The 15900-nt window shown below is 41.7% G+C and overlaps 1 protein-coding gene across 8 annotated transcripts in view; it reads left to right on the top strand.

Annotated features, from left to right (window-relative positions):
- RYR3 (ryanodine receptor 3) overlaps positions 1 to 15900 on the top strand; it is a 1008486-nt gene that overhangs the window by 402048 nt on the left and 590538 nt on the right. For all 8 annotated transcript variants that reach the window (XM_077464742.1, XM_077464741.1, XM_077464740.1 and 5 more), the window contains 7 exons: positions 542 to 578; positions 783 to 946; positions 1392 to 1557; positions 2091 to 2177; positions 3612 to 3838; positions 12247 to 13051; positions 13727 to 13927. In XM_077464742.1, coding sequence (XP_077320868.1) covers positions 542 to 578; positions 783 to 946; positions 1392 to 1557; positions 2091 to 2177; positions 3612 to 3838; positions 12247 to 13051; positions 13727 to 13927 — 1687 coding nt within the window. The remainder of the gene's footprint in view (positions 1 to 541; positions 579 to 782; positions 947 to 1391; positions 1558 to 2090; positions 2178 to 3611; positions 3839 to 12246; positions 13052 to 13726; positions 13928 to 15900) is intronic.

Below are 15900 nucleotides of genomic sequence, written 5' to 3'. Positions count from 1 at the left end.
CTATGGGAGCACCCAAGCTGAGCTACAGCGCCCTGTGTTCATTTATACATGGAGCCGCAGCCCGGCCCCTCCTTTCTCTCCTCATTGGCTTACTGACTTTGATTGACAGCAGGGGGAGCCAATGGCTGTCTCAGCCGATGAGGAGGGGAGTCCTGGACAGCTGAGTCTCTCGTGCAACATCGCTGGATCTAGATGGACCTCAGGTAGGTATTAGGGGGCTAAGAGGAGCTGCTGCACAAAGAAGGCTTTTCAACTTAATGCATAGAATAATTAAGATTAAGGTGCATTAAGATAAAAAAAAAAACCTTCTGCCTTTACAACCACTTTAAATATACAGCTTGATATCTGTAAACTTACCAAATCTCTTTGCCTGTTCAATGTTTTTGGCTTTCTTTTCAGAAGCCTATATTACTATTTAAGTTGTGATTACTATATGATACTTCTCTTTAATCTCGTTTATAAATAAAGAATGAAAGAAAATGTATATATATATATATATATATTTACAATTCAGCTGTTTGTTATCCATTTTCTTTTTTAGAAACCAGCTGCAGGATACATCTTCACATACTACTACGGTAAGAAAATGTTATGTCACATTTTTAATAATTCTTGTCAAATTTAGTGAAATTTAGATGTTTAGATTGTGATTTCAATGTGGAAAAAAGCCTTGTTTTGAAACAGATATGTTATGCTACTTTGATTATAATTCTTGTATGTTGAGTTGTATATTATTACCTTTAATAGATACATTTAGCTGTGTCTTTATTCCTTCCTTTCAGTTGTATTATTATTCTGTACGAATATTTGCTGGTCAAGATCCCTCTTCTGTATGGGTAGGATGGGTGACTCCTGACTACCACTTCTATAGTGAGAATTTTGACTTAAGCAAGAACTGCACTGTGACTGTCACTTTAGGAGATGAAAGAGGCAGAGTGCATGAAAGGTATGGTTTTGTAATTTTTCTGTTCTCCAGCACTGTAAAGGTGTTTGTGGCTCTGTCATTTTTACAACTTAGAGGTATAAGATTCTACAGCAGTACAGTTTCTTGAAGTTTCCATATCAAAGATATAAAGGTTTGGATCTCATCTACTACCTGTGTTTTAAAATGTGTAAATCCATAAAAGAAAATAAAGCACAATTTAACACATTAGGCAAATTTCACAAAGCTAACATGTCAGGACTTTTATTTTCAAAAAAGTGACAGTAGTTTTACAGTTAATCAAATTATCAGTCTTATGGCTAAAATAAATAATATTATCTCTGTGTTAAATATTTGTAAATGTAGCGTATATTGATAAAAGTTCTTATTGTTATTCTAATGCTTTGCTTCTACAGTTCTGATATCTAACCTGCCTAACTGTGTTTTTATTTTTGTGTGAAACATCTAGTGTAAAACGTAGCAATTGTTACATGGTGTGGGGAGGGGACCTCTCCACAGGCTCTCAGAGGTCAGGCCGCAGCAATGTAGATATAGACATCGGGTGCCTTGTTGATCTGGCCACAGGGCTACTTTCATTTACAGCTAATGGAAAAGACCTCGGAACCTGCTACCAGGTATGTTTATATATTTAATATTTACTCTTATATCTATCTTACTTATAGATTACTTACAAATGATTTGTTTCTTTTCTGTATGTGAATGAAGGGCTCGTAGGGGTATTGGTTTACACATATAATTAGTTAATCAATAAAATTAGTTTTTAAATACTTTGTAGTCGTCAAAGTGCTTGTAGCCAAAAACATTGCTTAGAAATGTTGTATGCGATAATGCTATTACCCTTTCAAGATTTGTGTAACCAGTTATTCCAATTTAATATGTGGTTCAAATAACCAAATGTAAAATTCAAAGGCTATTTGTTCACAGCAAATTAATTTACCAATTTTTCAGAGATTATCAGTTTTAAATATATGTTAGTTATGTTTAAATTGTCATGTAATCAATACCAATATAGTCTTGCACTATAGGTATTCTAGTTATAAGTTTAGATAACTTGAGGTGTCTTGGTGAGCTTGAATAATGCTTTAGAGAGAATTGCTTGATGGTAAGATCCTGATTTTTACCAGTAAATACATTTTTCACATATTAGGTTGAACCAAACACCAAGCTGTTTCCAGCAGTCTTTCTGCAGCCAACTAGCACTAATCTCTTTCAGTTTGAACTTGGAAAATTAAAGGTACTGTATTTTTTTGTTTTTGCTTAACTTCATAATTTTACTGCTAATTATAAAAAGATAAACTTTGTATTATGTAAAAAAGATAAGCATACATTGTTAGGTTATTGTAAAATCTATGTTGAATGTAAATGGAAACCTGGTGTACTCTATAAAAGTACTAATTTTATGCTGGTTACCTAAAGTTTTCCTAAAAAAGGCACATTATACAGTGGTCTGTTTTTTATGACACTAAGCATAACAGACTTGAATTAAGAGAGAGAAATAATAAAGTAAACTCATAGTGGAACACTACTAAGCAGTAAGGACAATGAGGGTCATTTACTGAAGCTGAATAGTGCAAAATCTGGTGCAGCACTACATAGAAACCCATTAGCTTGCAGGTTTTCTTGTAAAAGCTTAACCTCCCTGGCGGTATGATTATTTCAGATTTTAGGTACTGAAAGCGGTACAATTATTTTGCATGAAAATTTGGCGTTTTATATAGTAGTCCTGTAATTCTTAGGAATAACTCACTTAAATCTGTCCAAACCAGAGTCTAGCAGACATCCCAGGTATGATAAAGTTTTAAAAATGAAATCATAAATTAAAATATAATAAATAACTATAAATAATTATACCAAATAATAATATAATAATAATAAAAATTATTCAATAATGTAATCACATCAAAAACACTGAAATTTTCTCAGTTGCAGAATTGTCACTGTCATTACTTTTCAGTATTTGATGACGGATCTCCCCACAAATCGATATCCCTCAATTCTGCGAGTGATTCTAATTTATTGTCACTGTTTTCTAGCTGGTCTAAAATCATTTTTGATGTAAAGGGACAGTTTTGGTTGCTATGGACAATCTCCAGTTTCCAGGCATAAAGAACAGTTTTTATAAGATAAAACTGCATGCAGGACACTGGACAGAACACTAGGGGCAAAGGGGATGTGAAATAATTACATACAGCAATGTAATCTGTAAGATTACATTATACTGTATGTAATGTATGTGTTTCACTTTTTGAATTTGGCGCCGTTCTCCGTCCCTGTGCGTCGCAACGCTTGCAGGGAACGGAGATCGGCTCCATGATAGATCGAGCGGAGCGCGGCTCGCTCGTACAAAGGGGGGACATCGCTGGATCCAGGGGATGAGGTAAGTAACCTCTTCCTGGATTCAGTGATGTGGTCCCGAGTCTGGCTTGGGGTTACCGCTTTTGGTATAAAATCTCCACCCCGAGCCAGACTCGGGAATACCGCCAGGGGGGTTAATTGAACAAGCTGAAGTTAAAAGTTGACTGGCTACCATACACAGCTGCACCAGATTCTGAGTGCAGCAGTTTTAGTAAATATCCCCCAATGCCCTTATGTGCTGTTTTTTAGAATGTAACATGCTAATTTTACATTAATAGTATTTATATTCTGTGTTTAATTTTGGGTCAAACAGAACACCATGCCCCTATCAGCTGCAATATTTAAGAGTGAAGAGAAGAATCCGGTTTCACAGTGTCCACCTCGTTTGGATGTGCAGACTATAACTCCAGTGCTATGGAGTCGAATGCCAAATAATTTCTTGAAAGTGGAGACAGAACGTGTCAGCGAACGTCATGGTTGGGTGGTGCAATGCCTAGAACCCCTGCAGATGTTGGCCTTGCATATACCTGAAGAGAATCGGTATATCCCTGCTTTACTTTCCATATTGTCACAATAAACAATAAATAATTATAAATGGACATAACATATGGGTAATATTGTGTAGTATATAATATTGTATAGAGCATAGCAATAGACTACAACCAATGGCCAGTGAGCCACATGTAGCTGCTGAATCCTTTTCAGGTTCATCAGTCTGTTTGAAAAACTGCCTAAGGCTCCATGCACACAGGACGTTAAAAAACCTTGTAAAAACGCCAGTAGCTTTGCAATGAGTCTTTCAAAGCTTTTGAATGTTTTTGTAATAGGTTTAGCGTTTTTTAGCATTCTTCCACGTTAGCGTTTTTAAGCATTTATTGCATTTATTTATTTATTTTTAAAGATATTTATTTATTTTTTCAATGGATCAAAAACATAAAAAAAAACGCTTGTGAGACATATTTTTAGAGCGATTATCTACGTTTATCAGCGTTTATGTGCGATTTTAGGGCATTCAGACAACAGCCTATAAACTCCACTGCTGATAAACGTCTAAAAAACATCCATGTGTGCAGGAACACATAGGATAACATAGAGAGCAGCTTATGGGCTGTTAAATAAAAACGCCCCAAACTCCCAAAAGCGGCCGTTTATGAGCTTCAGTGCACATGGAGCCTAATTCTATGCTTTCAAGAAGCAACAAATTCACTATAATAGAAAATTTAATTTATACCTGTATACAGTAAATTCATTCGTTTTTATAATTATTTCTAATTATTTTATCTAGATGTTACTTAGACCCCTTTCACACTGGGGTGCTTTTTAGGCATTTTAGTACTAAAGATAGCGTCTGTAAAGCACCTGAAAAGCGCCTCTCAAGCCGCCCCAGTGTGAAAGCCCAAGTTCTTTCACACTTTGGTGGTGCGCTTGCAGGACGGGAAAAAGACTCAGTTAGACTTACCGGTGACGGTATTTCTAAGAGCCTTTCAGGACAACCCCGGAGAGTAGCTCCACCTTGCAATCAGGAAACACATGCCCACTTTAAAAACACCTCCTCCTCCTCCATGGCTTCAGTTATTGTGGCCTTCCGACGCTGGAAAACAAAGCACAGAAAGCACAACACCATGGTAGAACTTAATACATTTACTAAGCATAACCTAGGGAGGGAAGTAACGGTTGTCCTGAAAGGCTCTTAGAAATACCGTCACCGGTAAGTCTAACTGAGTCTTTCTCAAATCGCCTTTCAGGACAACCCCGGAGAGGATAACCGAGAAACTTACCCTAGGGCGGGACTACTGCCTGCAGTACCTTCCTGCCGAAGGCCTGATCTGCTGCAGACAGTAGATCTAACCGGTAATGCCGGAGAAATGTCGAATAACTGGACCAAGTGGCAGCCTTGCAGATTTGTTCAGGCGTGGCACCGGCCCTTTCAGCCCAGGAAACTGCCGTGAATCTAGTAGAGTGGGCAGCAATACCTGAGGGAGGTATTTCTCCTTTTGCTTTATAGGCTTCTGTTATAGCCAACTTAAGCCACCTACCCAGCGTACTTTTAGAAGCTTTCTCCCCCTTGCGTGATCCAGAAAATATCACAAAGAGGGCGTTTGATTTTCTAAATTCTTTAGTAACTTTCAGAAACTGTAAAAGACACCTTCTCACATCCAATGTGTGAAAAACTTCCTCTCCTGCATTTGCTGGGCTTGCAGAGAATGTAGGTAACACTATTTCCTGTGATCGATGGAAAGTTGAGGATACTTTCGGTAGGAATGCTGGATCCGTCCTCAGTACCACCCTGTCCTGATAAATTCTAAGGAAGGGTTCTGTAATAGCTAGAGCTTGGAGCTCACTGACTCTCCTGGCCGAGGTGATGGCCACCAAAAAGATTGTTTTTAAAACCACCTTCTGTAAAGAAGCTTCTTGTAAGGGTTCAAACGGTGCTCCCGAGAGACCCTGTAAAACTGTAGACAAATCCCAACTGGGAAAGTCTTTAAGGGCTACTGGTCTATTTCGAGCAAGAGCCCTAAAAAATCTAGAAATTAAAGTTTCTTTAGATAAAGTCTTTTCAAAGAAAACTGATAAGGCAGCCACCTGAGTCTTCAGGGTACTGGCTGCGAGACCCTTCTCCATTCCTTCATGGAGAAACTCCAAGACGGACACCGTGCTCTTGACCTTGAGTTCTCTAGAACTGCACCAGGAGTTGAACTTTTTCCAGACCTTCATGTAAATTGCCTGTGTAACTGCCTTCCTACTGGACAGCAGGGTCTTTACTACTTTATCTGAGAGACCTTTAGCCTTTAACAGGTTCTCCTCAGAAACCAGGCGGTTAGCTGCAGGAGTTCCACTTCTGGATGACTTACTGTCCCCTGGGATAACAGATCTTTTCTGAGTGGTAACCTCCATGGGGGCTTCGAGGCTAGGTTTCGAAGACCCGCGAACCAGGGTCTTTTTGGCCAAAAAGGAGTGACTAGTATTAAGTCTGTCCTTTCTTCCCTGAATTTCCTCAGTACTAGTGGAATTAGAGGAAAGGGGGGAAAGGCATAGCACAGCTGGTAATGCCAGGGGTGAGCGAATGCATCCAACCCTATTGCTGCATCTCCTCGGTGAAGAGAAAAGAATCTGTCCACCTTTGAGTTCTGCTGGCTGGCAAAAAGGTCTACCTGAGGAACCCCCCAGGCCTCGGAGATCATCAGGAACACTTCCTGATTCAGACTCCATTCTGCCTCTAGCAATTTGCGCCTGCTTAGGAGGTCCGCAAACAAATTCTGAGAGCCCTTCAGATGCACTGCCGATAGTGAGGCTGTGTTCTGTTCTGCCCAGGCTAACAACAGATTGGCCAGCTCCATCAAGCTCCTGCTTCTGGTTCCCCCTTGCTTCATAATGTAGGTAACCGCTGTTGTGTTGTCTGACAACACCTGAACATGGTGGCCTCTCAAACTCTGCTGAAATGCCACTAAACCCAGAAAGATCGCCTTCAACTCCCTCCAGTTGGATGATCTTTGAGCTTCCTGTTTGGACCAGACCCCCTGAGATGTCTGACCATCCAGATGGGCTCCCCAGCCCCAGGCACTTGCGTCTGTAGTAAGGCGCTTGTCCACAGGAAAGGTCCACACCAGGCCCCTTGAGAGGTTTGCCTGGTCTCTCCACCACCAAAGAGCCCTTTTCGTCTTTGACGAAATTTTTAGCTGTTTTTCCAAAGGATCCTGATGGGACCAGCTTGACAGAACCTCCCTCTGAAGGGGTCTGGAATGGAACCTGGCCCACTGAACAGCCGGGATTGCTGCCGTAAGCAGGCCCAGAACTGCCATAGCCATCCTGACTGAGACTGTCTGGTTGCTCTGTATCCGCTGTACAGCTAGCTGTAACTTTTCCTGTTTTTCCAACGGCAGGAAAACTTTCTGGAGAATCGAATTTAATGTATACCCCAGAAATTTCATTTCCTGTGAGGGGGTCAGGATTGACTTCTCTAGGTTTAGAAGCCATCCCAGGCCCTCGAGGTGAGACTGGGCCCTCTGGAGATTGACTAGGACCTGCTCCCTGGAGTCTGCAAAAAACAAAAGGTCGTCCAGATAAGGAACAACTGGAATCCCCTTCAATTTCAGGGGTTCCAAAGCCTCTGCCATAATCTTCGTAAAGACCCTGGGAGAGGACGAGAGTCCGAACGGCAGAGCCCTGAATTGGAGGTGCCATACCGAACTCCCTACCTTCAATGCCAGGCGCAGGAACTGCTGCGATGCCTGATGAATTGGTATATGAAGGTAGGCATCCCTTAGGTCCAGGGATGCCATGAAGCATTCTGGGGTCAACAGCTTTGTGATGGAGAAAATTGTATCCATCCTGAAATGTTTGTACCGAATGAACCTGTTCAGGAATTTCAGATTCAGGATTAGACGGTACTTCCCTGAGGGTTTTTTCACCAGAAAAATATGTGAATAAAAACCCCCGCCCTGCTGGCTTACTGGGACTTGAATCAGAACCTCTTGCTGTATCAGCTCCTGTAACAACAGCTTCATTGCAGAGGCCTTCTCCTGATCCCTTGGCAATGTTGTCACATAAAACCTGCTCGGGGGTGGTTCTGAAAACTCCAACCTGTACCCCTGATCGACAACGCTCTTCACGAACAGATTTGGAGACAGCCTGTCCCATTGTTCGCGAAAAGCTGACAGTCTCCCCCCCACTGGGGAGATATTGTCACTTGTTCTTAGGGGACTGCTCTGGGGGAGATCTAAAGAGGACTCCACCCCTGCCTTTGCCCTTCTGTGAACCCCATCTGCTCTTGTGCTCCTGGTCTTTTTTATGGGACTGCTGAAAAGCACGAAAATTCTTTTTAGCCATCTGCTTTTTCTTAACTGGAAAAGCCTTCTTTTTATCGGCTGTTCTATCCAGCACAGACTCTAAATCAGGACCAAAGAGCAAGTCACCCGAGAAGGGAAGACCACACAGCTTGACCTTAGAGGCAGTGTCCCCAGACCATGTTTTCAGCCAAACTGCTCTCCTGGCTGAATTTACAAGAGCCGAAGACCTAGCGGCCAGTTTAACTGATTCTGCTGATGCATCCGCCATGTATTTGACTGCATTCAGGATCAGTGGAAAGGACTCTAAGAGATCCTTGCGGGGTGTCCCCGCCTCAATATGGCTCTTCAGCTTCTCTACCCAACATTCCAGATTCCTGGCCACCACCGTAGCTGCCATTGCTGGTTTTAGACTGACTGACGCGGCATCCCAAGCTTTTTTAAGGATGGAGTCAGCTTTTTTGTCCATTGGGTCTTTAAGGATCCCCATATCTTCAAAGGCTAGATCCGTTCGTCTGGATACCTGCGAGAAAGCTGCATCGACTCTAGGTTTCTTATTCCAAACCTCTGAGTCCTTATCTTCGAAGGGAAACCTTCTTTTGAGAGCTTTAGAGAAGAAAGGGGCTTTTTCTGGGTCCTTCCACTCCTTTCTCACTGAGTCTGAGAGGACCCTGTGGACAGGAAAAACTCGCCGTTTTGTTTCGTCCAACCCCTGGTACATTTTGTCATGAACTGACAGTTGTACTCTTTCTTCCTGAATTTCTAGAGTAGTGTAGATTGCTTTTAAAATATCATCTACTTCCTCTAGTGATAGCTTGAATTTGGAGCCCCTGCTATCTTCTTCCTCTTCCTCCTCCTCAGAATCCCTGAAGGAGATGAGAGTACTACCCCCTTCGTCTCCAGACTCTTCAGTTTCCACCTGTCTGGATGACGACGCCCTGGGGCTGGGCGGTAAGTTCTGAGGCTCGGTCTGTGCGGGAGGGTTTTGTATCAGGATGGACTTGACTGAACTCAAAGAGTTTGTCAGCTCTTTAACCGAAGAAAACAAATCCTTATATTGTTAAGATGTTTCCTCTTCCACCAATTCTCTGATACAATTTCTGCACATTGCCTTCTGCCATGAATCTCTGAGGGGGGTTTTGCAGGAAGGACATTTTCTCTGACCTGGTCTAGCTTTTCCTAGTGATTTTTCCTGAAACGACATACAGGTTTAATTCACTAAAAGCTCTCAACAACCAGTTGCTTAACACCAAGCCAGTGCAGAGACCCACCACCAAACAGACCTACTAGTGAGACCCCAGAACTAGGCTGCAAAAGGTCAGAGCGAAGTCCACCTCTGACCTGCAGCGACAGGCCCCCAAGAGGGGGGAACAAACAAAGACATACCCACAGTAAAGCAGAGGGTGCCAGTGCACCTTACGTACCTGGGCTGGACCGGTGCTGGGGGCGCCTGTCTCCGCCATAGCTGGCTTGCACTCTTCCATCGTTTGAGTGAGGCAGCTATTTTACAAACAGCTCTCATTTTAAATTTTCCCGGCCGCCGCGTCATCAAGGCCGGCCGGAAGCGGAAGCACACGGTCACCTGACCCGCCCCATGACCCCTGCGTTCCAGGCGCTGAACCACGGCGCCACGCCCCCTCAGAGCGCCCGCGCGTCACCGTGAACGACGCCGTCGCCGCCCGGGACCCGGCGCCGAAAACGGAGCCATGCCGCTGACCTGCAGCGGCCTCCGCCAGCAACAGAGCCCTCCCTGCGCTAACAAGCGGACACCGGGCACCCGACGCCGGCACTCCGAGGGTCCTTACTCCCGTGAGATGGCGGGACCAGGAGCTCCAGGAGTCCTCTCCCCGTGGAGATGCTCCTGGGGGTCAAAGAGAAACAACCTGCAACAAAAGGTAAGCCTTACTCCCCTGCAGAGAGTGTAGCTCTCCCTGGTTCAGGCACATGCTTCCTCCAAGGAGGAAACACAATAACTGAAGCCATGGAGGAGGAGGAGGTGTTTTTAAAGTGGGCATGTGTTTCCTGATTGCAAGGTGGAGCTACTCTCCGGGGTTGTCCTGAAAGGCGATTTGAGAAAAAGTCCTGCAAGCAGCATCTTTGGGGCAGTGCAGGAGCGGTGTATACACGCTCTCAAAATGCCCTGCACTGCCCATTAAAATGGGCGCAGGCGCTATTAACCCTGGTAGCCGGTTAAAAGTGCCCCGCTAGCAGCCGAAAGGCGCCGCTATAACAGCAGTACAGCGCCGCTAAAACTGGCAGCGCTTTACCGCTAATGCCCGCACTGCCCCAGTGTGAAAGGGGTCTAACAAGCTAAGGCTTGTGATAATTTTGCTGCTCAGTGCAAAGTCTACATTAGTATTTTTTCATGAGTTTTTTAGAACTAAACTAGAGGAGTGTTTTTCTGTGCCATGTCTAAAGTGCCACTAGCAGGACATGTTCATGGTGTTCTTCAAATGAAACAGTATGTTAATTACAGAGTAAATAAGGCAGTAGTGTCCAACTTAAAAAGGGCCTACATCTAAATCAGCAATTTATTTTTAGTATTACATTTGTTTCTAAATTCCATTTAAAAAATATGAGGCTACAGACAAAATGTTAAATTGTTAAACTTGTTTTAAAAGCTGTATGTATAAAACCAGCGAAGATATGCATAAACAATGGAAAACTCAGCTGTATATTGCTAATGTCTCCCCCACTAACACCAGCCTGTATGGAAATACTGTATATTGCTGCTATAGATATGGCCTAAATAGTTTCTGTAGAGTGGCATTTAGCTTGGAGTGGAAGCAGTAGTAATAACCCCCACCTTTTCATTAGTGTCAGTAAAAACAGAACTTTTCATTGGTGTATGCAATTGACCACTAATAGCTGTGGGAATTATCGCCTCTCCTTTGCTTTAAGTGGAGTCGCCAGGAATCATAGAGAACCCCCCCCCCCCCCCCCCACACACACACACACACACACACACACACTGGGCCCCATAGCTTATCACAGGAGGCTCCATTCACCAGTTTGAATGAGGCCACAATCTACCTGATTGAAAGCAAACTCATTGGGGGAAATTATGAAAACTGGAGTAGACAGAAGCTGGAGTAGCTGTGCAATGTGCATGGAAGCCGATCAATAGATAGAAGATGATTGTTTGTTATGCACAGCTGTTTCATATTCTGAGTGCTTCAGTTTTGAAACATACCCCTCAGTTATAGCAAAACTTTACCCATACCAGCTTGATATCAATTAATGTTCTTTAACTAAAGAACATACATTTCACATTAGTAATAATGCTACCAAAATGAGTGTGTGTTGTAATTTGCCTCCAGCATTGTTCCTTCTTGCCAAAGGCCCCAGTTTATTGTAGCCCAGAGATTTCATTTCCTTACTGAGTACTCCTTCCTTCTCCTTAGACTCAGAAACAATATGACCTTTCTTCAATTAAAATGTATGCATTTCCTGCCTCGATTTTATGTCTTGATTCAGCTAGAGAGGAAGGCTGCAGAAGCTTTACAGGGCTGAAGTTTATAGTGCTGTCCCTGTTGAGAGAAAGGAGAAAATACCAGGGGGAATAAGATAAGACACAATCCATGTAAGTTTAACTCTTTTGTGTCTCGCTGGCAGCAGTGTTCATCTTGTCAACTCCCCTGCTTCTATCTTCTTGTTCTCTATCATTCCCTTCCTCAGTAGAGTGTGTCATTCCTGTTGCCCCACTCAGCAGCAGTAAATCTTGAGGCTTTCAGCAGATTGGCCTCTAGTGACAGTGCAGAGAATACAAGACAAATGAGGCAGTACAAAGCAGGCTAAGACAGGGCCTTACTGGATTTTGCATATTATAGGCAGTTATTTTAAATGCTTCTTATAGCTATACCTGCAAAAGGGGCCAGCATCAAGCCATCTATTGGGACTTAATTTTCTTAATAAAGTTTTATTTCAAGTGCATTTTCAGTTACTCAGTCTTTAATTCATTGTTCTAAAACAATGGATGCATTTAATCACTTTTCATTCAGCTTTCTTTCCTTCATTAGATGTTATTTCACTGGTCATTGCACCAAAAATATACTAAACAAATGATAAGATTCCTGTGCGCACATCCATTTTGAAGATATAAATGTTTTACTTTGTACTATTTTCTATTTTTCATTCTAATTATTTATTTTTACTATTTATCAGGTGTATTGACATCCTGGAACTGTCTGAGCAGGAAGATCTCATGAAATTTCATTACCACACTCTTAAACTATACTGTGCTGTATGTGCACTGGGTAACAACCGTGTTGCACATGCCTTGTGCAGTCATGTGGATCAGTCCCAGCTACTCTATACTATTGATAACCAGTACCTGCCCGGCCTCTTGCGTTCTGGTTTCTACAACCTTCTTATCAGCATTTACCTGGAGTCTGCGAAGGAGGGCAAGCTTATGATGAACAATGAATTTATCATACCTATCACTGATGAGACACGGCAAATTCGACTGTTCCCTGATGAGTCAAAGAGGCATGGCTTACCTGGTGTTGGTCGTAGTACTTGTCTGAAGTCAGACCTTCATTTTACAGCACCTTGCTTTGTGCTGACCGGAGAGGAGAGGCAACAGCACGGACCGGAAATTCCAGTGGATATTCTTAAGTCCAAAGCTATTAGCATGCTTACAGAAGCTGTGCAGAGCAGTGGGGATCACATCAGAGACCCTGTTGGGGGAAAAGCAGAGTTCCAGTTTGTGCCAGTACTCAAGCTTATTGCCACTCTTCTTATTATGGGAGTATTTGAGGATGAGGATGTGCGTCAGATTCTACTGCTCATTGACCCAAATGTATTTGGCGACCACAAGGAAGAGGAAGCAGAGGAGAATGGAGAGAAGGAAGATGTTGCTCAGGTTGAAGAGAAAGCTGTAGAGGCTGGTGAGAAACCAACAAGAGATGCCAAGGCTCCTGCCAAAGGTTTACTGCAGACTCGACTTCCAGAGTCTGTGAAACTCCAGGTGAATTTTTTTAAACAAATAGTTCATTCAGGACAGCATTTTACAGTTTAGTTCTTTGGGGGTCACATTTCTAATTGTTAAACTGGTTTTAAAAGCTGTGTGTTTTACATTAAGTCATTCCCTGCATTAAAGTAAAAACACCCCACTAACTTTTTCCCACTCCCTTACCGTAAGCACTTTCCTGTCAGTCAAATGGTGTCAGGTGGGGCAACCCTCACTGTCTGGTCAGTGGACACAGGCAGTGCGGCTTCGGAGTGAGCCGGCACATGTGCCCCCATAGAAAGCATCTTTTTATGGAGGATCACAGAGAGCAACAGTGGGGGACCTCAGAAGAGTAGGATCTGGGCTGCCTTGTGCAAACATTGCACAGAGCAGGTTAGTATAACATGTTTATTATAAAAAAAAAAATCCAGGCTTTACAATCACTTTAATGTATGTCTAAGCATCAGACGCACAATATCATGAAGTGTGATTTTCTGCAATTAAGATGTTTATGAAACACAGAATACAACATTTACATTTTTTTCTTAATTAAATTATTCAGTGTAAAATTACTTGAATTGGGCTTTCCTAACAGGATTTATTTGTATTGTATATTAATGTCTAATTGTCCTAATAAAACAGATGATTGCACTGTGTATTTGGTTAACTCGCTATCTGGTAACTTTTTTCTAGATGTGCGAACTTCTTCATTACTTCTGTGACTGTGAGCTGAAACACCGCGTGGAATCCATTGTCGCCTTTTCAGATAAATATGTTTCAAAGTTGCAATACAACCAGAAATTCCGATACAATGAGCTTATGCTGGCATTGAACATGTCAGCAGCTCTAACTGCCAAAAAGACTAGGGAATTTCGCTCTCCTCCACAGGAACAGGTAATACTATGGTTACAGTATATACCAGCTATGTTAAGCTCAAAGGAAGCCACTTCTCAGGGACTGTATTTATTTTATTGAAAGTCATAATTACCTGATTTCAACAAATATATCATTTTTTTGGGAATAAACATACTCATTATAACGTGTTTAAAAATATTAAGTGATTGATTTGTTACATCTATTGCAATTGCTTATACCTGGTAAAGGTATAAAAGCACAGTTCCTGAACTATAATTATATTATATTAGCCTGGATTATTTCCTAAATGTACATAATATAACTTCGCACTAACATTTATAGGAAAAGTTGATTGCCTCTCGGGGGATCAGGAAGGATTTTTTTTCCCCTGCTTTAGCAAATTGGATCATGCTCTGCTGGGGGCTTTCGCCTTCCTCTGGATCAACTGTGGGTATAGAATTGGGTATATGGGATTGTATGATTTTTTTTTTTTTTGTTTGTGGTTGAACTGGATGGACTTGTGTCTTTTTCAACCTGACTAACTATGTAACTATGTAACTATTGAATTGTTGTACAACAACTTGAAGCCTCAATAACTTTACAGTGTATATAGCAATTTTTGGGTTTTCAATAGGAAGAATTACAGCTCCTGTAAAGATTTATTTTGCTGTCTGTGTTCTTGCTGAATAGATTATCACTCTCTTTTTACCCTGGTGACCATTTTCATGGATATTAAAATGGTGATAGAAAATACAAATTTTACAGTTGTCACCTTTAGAAAAGGATAGGGTAAACTATTCAATGGAGACCCTTTCCAAGTTTCAAAGGAGAATGTATCTAATTTTGCAAATGGTTTCGGTTTTATTCTGTCTCCGGGACAGGAATTGAAGGAAAATCTCCAAAATGACACACAGAAATCAAAAAAAAAATATTTTTTTAATAGGGTATTATATTGATGGAGTTTTAACCTTTCTCTACTCAATCCAAAACTAGTAAAACGTCTTGGCTGTATGGATATAAATACAGTGTTGTAAGTTACAATTTAATACCTTAAGTTAGTTCTACGCCACAAGGAAAGTATAATCATAGCCACAAAAAAAATAAAAAATTGTCATAGGTGGTAAATATGCTACTGACAAGCAAAACTAAGCTTAAAGCGTTTGTTACCCCACCACTTCGTATTCCTGATATGTGCCTGCTGTACCATGTTACTTGTATGAGAAAGTATTCTGGTCTCTTTGTATTGCTTCCTTTATGTGAAATCTGTGGTGTCCCTGCCAGTCCCTCTGCTTTCCTATTAAAAACTGACCAAACTAAGCAGGAGAACAGACCATGGCCAGTTCCCTAGCTATGCTGGGAACTTAGTGAACTCTCCTCCAATGATCAGACTTGTCCTGACATGCCCAGGCTGCACAGCCATTCACTGGGAAGCTCAGTGTGCTACTACTTCTCTTCCTCCAGCTTTTATGCAGCTGAGAACAGAGGGAATATGATCACTTATAAAAAAAGGTTCATATGCTACAATATTGGTCATGTTCTTTCCATGCTTCGGCATCCTCCATGTAGGACAGTCAATCGGACCTCATGATGTATACCATGATCACTGCTTATCTGAGCTGGTTTACCCTTTTCATACTTTTTCTATGCTTATTTTCAAATTGTGTTTTTTTTTTTTTCATGCAAACTACTTATACAGATAAAGATACAGTGCCTTGAAAAAGTATTTATTTACCCCTTGAAATTTTTCACATTTTGTCATGTTACAACCAAAAACATAAATGTATTTTATTGGGATTTTATGTGATAGACCAACACAAAGTGGCACATAATTGTGAAGTGGAAAGAAAATGATAAATGGTTTTTAAAATGTTTTACAAATAAATATGTGAAAAGTGTGGTGTGCATTTGTATTCAGCCCCCCTACTTTGTAGAACCACCTTTCACTGCAATTATAGCTGCAAGCCTTTTTTTTGGGATGTCTCTAACAGCTTTGCACATCTAAGGAGTGAAAT

The sequence above is a fragment of the Lithobates pipiens genome, unplaced genomic scaffold (genome assembly GCF_037356315.1).
Source record: "Lithobates pipiens isolate NorthernLeopardFrog02 unplaced genomic scaffold, aLitPip1_a1.2 Scaffold_30, whole genome shotgun sequence".
Taxonomy (NCBI): Eukaryota; Metazoa; Chordata; class Amphibia; order Anura; family Ranidae; genus Lithobates; species Lithobates pipiens.
This window is presented reverse-complemented; position numbering and strand designations above follow the sequence as displayed.